The 9,064-nt window shown below is 48.1% G+C and overlaps 1 protein-coding gene across 3 annotated transcripts; it reads right to left on the bottom strand.

Annotated features, from left to right (window-relative positions):
- Nucleotides 1-898: 898 nt before the first annotated feature.
- LOC125739462 (protein ADM2-like) lies at nucleotides 899-8,738 on the bottom strand. 3 transcript variants are annotated; one of them, XM_049009604.1, is made up of 3 exons: nucleotides 8,655-8,738; nucleotides 8,133-8,281; nucleotides 899-4,834 (listed from the first exon to the last, which is right to left on the bottom strand). In XM_049009604.1, the coding sequence occupies exons 2-3, from the start codon at nucleotides 8,231-8,233 to the stop codon at nucleotides 4,414-4,416; spliced, it is 522 nt and encodes a 173-aa protein (XP_048865561.1). In that variant the 5' UTR covers nucleotides 8,234-8,281; nucleotides 8,655-8,738; the 3' UTR covers nucleotides 899-4,413. The 3 variants fall into 3 exon arrangements, with proteins under 3 accessions (XP_048865561.1, XP_048865562.1, XP_048865560.1); XM_049009605.1 differs by having other exon boundaries at nucleotides 8,679-8,738; XM_049009603.1 differs by lacking the exon at nucleotides 8,655-8,738 and having other exon boundaries at nucleotides 8,133-8,521.
- Between the last annotated feature and the right edge of the window lie 326 nt (nucleotides 8,739-9,064).

Below are 9,064 nucleotides of genomic sequence, written 5' to 3'. Positions count from 1 at the left end.
TTATTTTGCCGTTTTGAGGTTTGGGGTGGGGGACTGGGTTTTCACTGTATCTTTTGAGATGGAGTTGTGTTGTGGGGAGGGAGGCTGTGTCTCCTTGGGTCTTATAGAGGGTTGGTATCCTGGCTTGGCACAGCCTCCACCCTCTTACTGGGCCCTGTGTGGCGTGGCAGAGCTGACCCACGTCACGCCCCTGACCCTCCCACATGTCACCCTACCTCCCACGCCTGCTCCAATCGGTGAGGCTGGCTGAAGGCTTTCCTGGGCACATTAACCGGCACGTTTTCCGCTTCTCCACACGGCCTGGGAAGAGGCCTCCGCAACTGAGTACAAAGGTACATGCCCTCGTGATAGAAGTGGAGGGGTTTGACCCGAGCCAGCTAGGCAAACGCGTGCCCTGCTCAGGCCTCTGTAAGCTTGGGCCTGTTTCTTCACGCATTCATTAAGCTCACTTCCCTGTAAACAAACGTGTGTGCTGTTAATTATTAATATTACACTTCACTGGAAGGCCTCTGCAGATCTTCAGAGGCCGGTTTAGGGCAGTCATGTCCTAAAGCAGAGGTGTGTAGAGCACGTACAGGCTGGTCGGGTGTGTGAGTGTGCCTGCTTTCACCAAACGCTCACTGAGTGTACAGCAGGTTAGGGAGGCCTTCGGTAACGGGCAGCTGAGATTAAAAGGTGGGTGTAGATCTGGCAGGGTAACATACTTCATTTCAAGCATTAATGTAAAAGGACACCGCATTATTACAGTCGATGAGATGTGCTAATATGATTTAAAGAGATATACACACACAAATGGACGCAATTCAGGCATAGAGAGCATGTCCCAGTAAGGCACAGCGGTAATACAGAGGTTATGTGAGATACAGAACATCACACAAACATTCACATATGCAGCAGGTTTTATTAAATATTATGAGTAATATATTAATATCATGTAAATACCATTTACGAACTCATTCGGAGTACACTGATTGCTATTAAAACATTCATTTACAATACAAGTTTGATTTATAAATTAAATAACACAGACCTTATATTCAAGTAATAAAGAACACATTGACTTTAAAGTGCTTTGCTTTGCATTGCTGGAAACATCTGACTTTCGGAAAGCATGCAAAAAGTACAATTAAATAATAATAATAATAATAATGATAATAATAAGTGTGAAGGTCTGAACAAGGAGATCACTCTAACAGGAGAGTAGCAGAGTTTTGCTGTTCTTCTCTCAGCATGTTGGGGTTCTGCTGTTGGGAAGAAAAACTTTCCGGAATGTTGCAGTCAGTAAGAGCAGCAGCTCCGCAGACGCTGTGCCGGGTGTGAGGACAGCGCTGATATGTCATTGCCGGCGTGGTCTGTCCATCCGCAGAGACGTGAAGATGACCGGAAGGTTCTGCTGATCACAGAGAAGCTTCCATACGCCATGCGTCCTTGGTCAGGAACACGGAGGCGTGCCCCCTGCGTCACGGTTCCCTTGTTGGTGCGCTAAGCTGCAGGCGACGCTGTTCGAGTGACCACACGATAAACAGGATGCATTGCCGTTTGCTGCAAACGCCTACTTCAATTCTTCGACTGACCACTGGGGGCCTTGCGTTCCCATTCTCCAGACCCAAAACCCTCGAACATGGAGATGGGGTTGCCGGGGAGGGGGGGTACATTCTGACTGATGTAATCTGTTTTTCTCAGCATGGGTCGGGGGATCGATGTGAGCCAAGGGCAAATGAATATTCCACGTAGCTGGCCTGGGGGCACGGAGAGGTGAGACAAACATGTGACGTCCCCGCATTTAACCCAACACATAACCACCGGCACCAAGACTAAGGCCACGACTTCTGGCAAACACACTCCACGTAGTCCGAAGGCTCGCGGCTACAAAGTAGCCGGATGGAGATATTGTCAGCATTTTAAAGCATTTAAATCATCAAGCCATGATGAATCCATTACATCACAGAGAGGGACAGGAGGTCGACGCACTTGAATCCTACAGCCCAACAACCTTGAGCAATTTATCACTGGGCAGAAAGAAGCAAATGAGATCAGAGCTGATTAAGCAACTACTACCCAATGGATTTCCATTACAGATCAGTCATGTTTGCTGAAGGATTCAGCTGTAATGTGTAACTTGTGACACTTCCTGTGAGTTAGAGAGATCGAGGTTAGAAAAATGAGTGTTAGACCACTACTGGCAAAATGACCTCACAAGTGAATATGCCAGTTTCACCATAAAAGCGTTTAAACAGGAACCTGAACCTATAGGGCTACATTACAGAGGGAATCCTGGGCTCTCTGGATCTAGCAGAGTTGCAGTTGTTTCTGCATGGCCTGGAAATCCAGATCAAAGCCAAGAAGGAGAAATGTAGTTGCACATTAAGGATTCTTCAAACCAAAGGCCATCCGCAGTGTTTTTCAGTCCTGCATCCTGCAGGAATGTCAGCAATGTTCTAACACTTTGTGGTACAGCACCTGCCCAAGGGAATCATTCGCTGTTTTCGGACAAAAACACCCTCGATAAAAACATGAGGCTTTAAAAGCTATTTCTACGGCCTCTGTAGCGCTTGATGGGTGTGTGGATATTAGTCACCTGCCTGTTTGTTTTGCTGCTGTCACTCAGCATGAGCTCTAGGCTCGCTGAAATGCTGCCCTCCTCAGCAAGGCTGCAGACTGTCCGTAGCTTGTGCCCATTGGCTACTGCTGTCTTCTTGGACACTTCACCACACTGCTCCGCTTTAGATGTGTGTGGACTGCTGATAGGTACCGTGCATCCGGTCGCACAGCACTGTGAGGTGCATCACAGGGTCGCACATGCCAGATACTCGTCTTTATATGGCCTAATGGGACAACATTTCCAAAGAGTCTTACAGATCCTACAGAGGCACTCTGGCTCTCCTGCTTCATAATCGGGGAGGTCTGTGGAATCGGTAAGATAAATCTATAGCATGTGCCTGGCTCTGACTGATCTAGTTTGTCAGTTAGCCTCAGAGGACGGCAAGCCCAAAGAAATATTCAGAAATTTCCCCGCAACTGACACCTGTTCAGCCATGAAAGCAACGGCTAATGTCTGAATCTGAGTGCTGCAGCCCTGTGGTCTGCACCTTGAAGGCAGTCTGCGGCTTGAAGGCATTCTGCGGCTAGAAGGCAGTCTGCGGCTTGAAGGCAGTCTGCATCTTGAAGGCAGTCTGCGGCTTGAAGGCAGTCTGCATCTTGAAGGCATTCTGCGGCTTGAAGGCAGTCTGCATCTTGAAGGCAGTCTGCGGCTTGAAGGCAGTCTGCGGCTTCTGAGAGTGCAGCGTTGCTCATTTCAGGAAACATGGTGCATGAGGTGGACAGCATTTCTGTTTCTCAGCAGAAGTAAATCCCATTAAACACAGATTCAGTTTGTTTTTCTCCTATGATGGTGGCAATGGCCTGTGTCCTCTGGTGGCCGCCATCTGAATCGCCTGTGTATTCCGGGAGGTTCCGGGCAGGAGCCGGCTGGCTGGACTTTCCTGGCCGTCCGGCATTCAGTGCCTGAAGTGACACATGTTCCCCTGGCCGCATGCACAGTTTGTCCACGTTTCCTGCAGTATCAACATGTACAGGGGTGATGGCAGTTAGGGCGGCAGGTAGCTGTTTGAGGTGGTGTATATCTGGAGGGAGGGGTCCTTTGGCAGGAAGCATTGACAGTCCCAAATCCCAACAAGTGCCCGATTTAATTGCCCCATAAGGCTTTGTATGTTTGATCAATGAAGCAGAAGCTAGAAGCTCTGGGATTGACTCGTCAGCCAGTGGTTGTGCAGTTAGATGGACTTAAGAGTCACATACCCATCAGGCACTGGGGTGGCAAAGAGTGGCCCATCCCACCAGCAGACTCTCTCACAGCAAAAGATTAGGACTTTCAAGTGGCTCTTTTGGGCAGAACTCAGGACCAGGGCAAGTTGTCTTTTGCTGTGCCTGATCACAAAATCAAGAGATGGTTCTCGATGACAGGCCAATTAAAAGGGTATCAGTGGGCTTAACAATTTCAGTCATACCAGGCATCCCTAAATACGCCCCATGGGACAAATCTGCCAGTACTGATGGTGTCTTGATTCTTCCGGAAGAAAAAAAAATCACTATGTGTCTTAAAAGTGAACAAATGTTTTTATGGTTAAAAATGTAGTAAGTGATTAAATCCTGTGAAACAGATATGAGCCAAAAAAAAAACATTTAATGTGTAGTGACTTGTTTGCTGTGCGTGTGTGTGTGTGTGTGTGCCTGTGTGTCTGTGTGCCTGTGTGTGTGTGTGTCTGTGTGCCTGTGTTTGTGTGTGTCTGTGTGTGTGTGTGTCTGTGTGCCTGTGTGTGTGTGTGTGTGTGTGTGTGTGTGCCTGTGTGTGTCTGTGTGTGTGTGCCTGTGTGTCTGTGTGTGTGGGGGGGGGGGTCTGTGTGTTTTTCCTGCTCATCCATAACTGTGAGGACTCCTGGGGTTTATGGGGGAGGAGCTTTCCCGGCCACTCTGGCCAATCAGCTGGTAGAGGCGGTGACTGAGGTTCTGCACCTGGCAGGTACCGAGGACACAGCCGACACGCATCAGCTGGGCGTGCTGGTGGCCCCTGAGGGCGCTATTGCTCTGCCGCCGCTCCCTCCTGCTCCGCCGCCTGTGCCGCTGCGTGCCACTGGGCGCCCGGAGGCTCCTCACTCGGGGCGGGGCTGGGGAGTGGCCTGACTCTTGGGTCGGGGGGCTCTGGAACAGAAGGCGTCTCCACAGCAACCGCTTGGCTTCCAGGGGAGTGTGCGGTGGCGTGGGGTGGCTGGAGACTGGCCCCACCTTCATGTCCTCAACCTCCTCCAGGGCCTGTTGCTTTTTCTCGGAATTCAACCTGAAGGGGAAAAGTTTACACTTAATAATTGTCGCTTACAGAGACTTCATATTGTAGCCAAAAAACTATGTGTGAAGCGTTAACATTCCGTATAATTATGTCATCATTATACTTAAGCTCTTTTCTGGATATGTGCTGTATGACGGTTATCTTGTGAGACTTGACATCTGCTCTTCTGCTGTAGTCGCTTGCCGATGTGAATGAAACCCATTTGTGATTCTAGTAAAATCATCACTGATGTGTCACTGTAATTAATGCAGTGACATAACCCTTTTATGCAGGGTTATCAGCCTCACAAGCATCCATGTCTACCCCCGCCCCCCCACTGCCCCCACGGCAGAGATTCTCATGAGTTACAGCCACTGGCAGCTGGATCTCTGCTGAGTCCATAGCAGCTTGTCCCTGAAGCCCCTCCCCCCCCCCCCCCCCCCCCCAGGGATTTGAAGATGGTCTTTTGTTCTGACTGAAGTTCCATCTTCACCGAGAGCTTTTGCTCTGCCTATGGCCTCCTGACACACAGGGCTGGATCACCAGTCAGGCTGTGGGATAATGACAGGCTGTGGGACACCATGGTGCAGCGCGGAATAGTCCAGAAGCCTTTTTACTTATGGGTGGATTTAGGCTGGGGACAGACTGACACTTGAGATGTTTTCTGCAGTTTGGGTCAGATCCATTCTCCCTACAGAGATCACATTAACTTAACGGCCCCAGCAGACAGACACCCTCACTGCTTCCCGTACAGAATTCCTCTCTTTTGTTTAGTGAGGCTCTTTACCATAAACTTTGCATAAGTCCAGACATAAGACCTTAAGTTCCTCAAGATCCTACAAGGAGAAATAAAAACGATGCCACTGTATAGTCGTCTGCTTCAAACATGACAAAGCCTCTGTAACTAGCAGCGAGATGGAAAGCGAGATGAATCGAAAGGTTTTACATCTGCAGAGAGCTGCAGTGGTGGGACAAGGTTGGATAAAATCATCTTCAGTGGCTGAGAAGCCCTTCAGCTTGGAGAATCAGTTAACTGGTCCATTGAAGACCCAAGGGCAGGTCCTGTGTGGCACATTTAGCATAGTAATTTTGCAGTTTAAGTTAAGGGTACCATTTTGAAATATGCTGTACTGGCAATGTTACAGGGTATTGTTCCTGGGTTCGGCCTGGAGAACACACACCTCTACCCTCGCCGTGTCTGGTAGGCCGGGCAAATGGCCGATGTCTTCAATCCAATTTACAGGATTTTCCTCTTATAAACATTTCAGAGCATAATCAGCTTACTGAGCAGCACAATAAAACACGGTTGTGAAGGTCACTGGTTTCAGGGACGAAATAACTTTCCACTCCTGATCCCTGCAGCACAGCGGGCTGCTGTGGACCCCATCCCATCCCCAGCTGGACTTCCTCTCCTCTCTCCTGGAGACACTGCGGCCCTTCGCCATCCTTTATCAGGCAGCTGCAGATCTGTGTCAGACTGAGTGCTGGAATGAGCACCATCGGACATGATTGCCTTCGAAGTCCATAAGCCTGTAAGGACTGAGACTCCGAGCCTCGGGTCATTCCCGGATACCAGTGTGTCCTCATTTGTGTGCATACTAGCAGTTGCTAGCATTCGCCTCCCTACAGAGAGCTTTCAGGCAGGGCGATCCATCTCTGTCACCTCATGTTTAGCCGACTCTGCCTGGGTCCAGGATGCGGCTGACAGGACTTTCTTCCCCTGGGGGGAGGTTGCTGGATAGGTGCCCTGGGCAGGAGTCGGATACAGGGCCACTTAAACATTGCTCTCAGGTTACCACTGACCTCGGGGTCCTGGCCACCTGAAGCTGTACCCAACTCACTCCAGGGTAGCGGCAGAGGCGGGAGTAGCTGAGGACTGACCAATGAGAGATCAACCAGGATAGCAAGCTCCAACCCCCACATCACCAGCCTGGGAGTGAGCAATGCGCCCTTAATCCTTCACTAGATCCACAAGCCTGACCAGCGTTTGAGTTCTAAGTGCAGGAAAATGCCCCTTTTATGGCAATGCGAGACCCCAGTCTGAAACCTGGAACCACCCTGTCACACTTTGAGGAAGTTTAAACTGTAGGAAAAAACAGGACTACCACACTGCTCAGTCTTATCTGACTTAATTCGGAGCACAATCACTAACGGCCAGCAGAGGGCAGTCAATCACCGCGTCACCCGGCGTCCGACAATGGATTTCCAAACTTTGCGACCAGAATTGAACACAAACTGAATACGTACTGCACAGGCTTATAGAGCTAAAACAAGCAGCAGTCATGGATATTTAATACATTTAAAACATTCAATAAAGGCTTGTATGAAAGGAAATAATCTTGTGTAAAATACGTTAAAACCTACATAATCCTATTCTTGTTATTATATGACTATGGGAATTTGGCACTATGGAGGTTATGGCACGGAGCCAAAGGACAATAGTTGCGCTTAACCCTAAATACGTAAAACATACATCTGTCTACCGATCGTCATACCTGGCAGGTGATTTCAAACGTTTGTCATCGGTACGTTCTCGTCTATTTTTTGTAGAAATACTTTTCAAGTTTAGAACGACTGAAAAGTCGTCATTGTGTGAACTGGGAGAATCTGGATTGTGGCTGTAGGTGTAACTACATTTAAAATGGTCCCTCTTGCACATTATTCAGTTTAAAGTCCAAATATTTTATAACAAAATAATTTTCTTCACTGAAGCATAAAAAAGATCCACGTACTAAATTCTTGGCTTTCTCCTTAGTGAGGATAATTTACATGCCAGTGAATAAGGTGCACATAATCAGGCCGACTTGGGAGGGTTTCTCCGTTGGAGATCCCGCATTTGCCCGCGTCCCTCTGCCGTGCCCTCGGCTGCGAATAGCGCTGCGCGTCCGTGACCCCAGGAATGAATCACGGCACCTCGACCAGGTGCTGGTGAGTCCAGCGCGTCTGATCGCCGAGGGACAAGGCCGACAGCAGGAGGGACCTCCGTACCTCATGATCCGACAAGGGGAATTAAGGACGAATGCATGCCAATCGTTTAAACAATGCGGGTCTAAATGCCCGTATTAATAGTGCTGTGTGTCTAAGGATTTTAGTGTTGTTTCTGAAGATATATTTTAAAATATAAAGAAAAGTGAATACTTAAAGAAATGTGCATACAACGGAATTTATAATATAAAAAAACTACAAAATATAAAAAAAGTAATGAAACTGTCCATTCCAGAGTTCAGAGCTGTACCGGTTCCTAATTCACTCGGCATCCACTTTTCTTATAATAGCTGTTGCGCCATAGGAGAAACAAGCGATTTCCTACCTGTAGGTGTGGAGGCGGACTCCGGCTGGCCCGGCGAGCAGCTGCTGCTGCAGGGAGAGCAGGGTGATGCAGCACAAGGCGACTGGGGGAAGGGGCTGCATCGCGGCGCGGAGGGGTCAACGCGGAATGCTGAGATCGGCCAAACTAAACTGGAGAACAGGGCAGCGTCTTAACTTTATATACTACACAGATAATGTATGAGTATGTCCATAACTACCGAGCTATTAACGTTCATGACTATCATTGATAAAATATTGTTATTTAATGTAATAAAGTTCAGAGCGACGTATTTCATTGTATATCGGCGTATTTGCACACAGACACAAATTTGCGCATATCGAAATGTGGACAGAATGGTAGATAATTTACTATGGTTTATTTATTTACTAGCCTATAGATTAGAACCATTACACATTTCATTCTGTTAATGTTTATTGCACACAAAACACACTTCTTTGGCTAATAATAACAGCAATAAATTATAAGCAGTGTGACTGTCAGTGAAAGGAAAAAGTCACCGACCTGTGGCGGCTTCACGCTCCTTACCGCGCTTACAGCCGGAGGGCTTCTGCGCGAGCCGCAGGCGCACTTTCGCCTGGATCACTGCTGACTGCAGCAGCTACTACGCTGACATTAAACATTTAAATACGGGGGCGGAGCGCCCAAGCAGTAAAGCCCGTTTTCAGGTGCATTAAGGCACATCTTTTCTTTATTCATAACGTCGTGCTTATTATAAGGAGTCATAAATTGTTCAGTGTGAGATTTTACACGAGATTATGCGCGTGGGTTCTGGCAGTATTCTTTAGTATATCATGACAGTATATCTTTTATTTACTGCCGATCTTTTAGATATGGACTGAATTGTCTTTTTGAAGTCAAAGTAATCTGCAGGATGAACAAGGGAGAGATAGAGGCACGCTGAACTGGACCCC

Source organism: Brienomyrus brachyistius, chromosome 3 (assembly GCF_023856365.1).
Source record: "Brienomyrus brachyistius isolate T26 chromosome 3, BBRACH_0.4, whole genome shotgun sequence".
In the NCBI taxonomy this organism is placed as follows: Eukaryota; Metazoa; Chordata; class Actinopteri; order Osteoglossiformes; family Mormyridae; genus Brienomyrus; species Brienomyrus brachyistius.
Note: the sequence above shows the minus strand (reverse complement) of the source record. Positions and strands in the feature narration are given on the sequence as shown.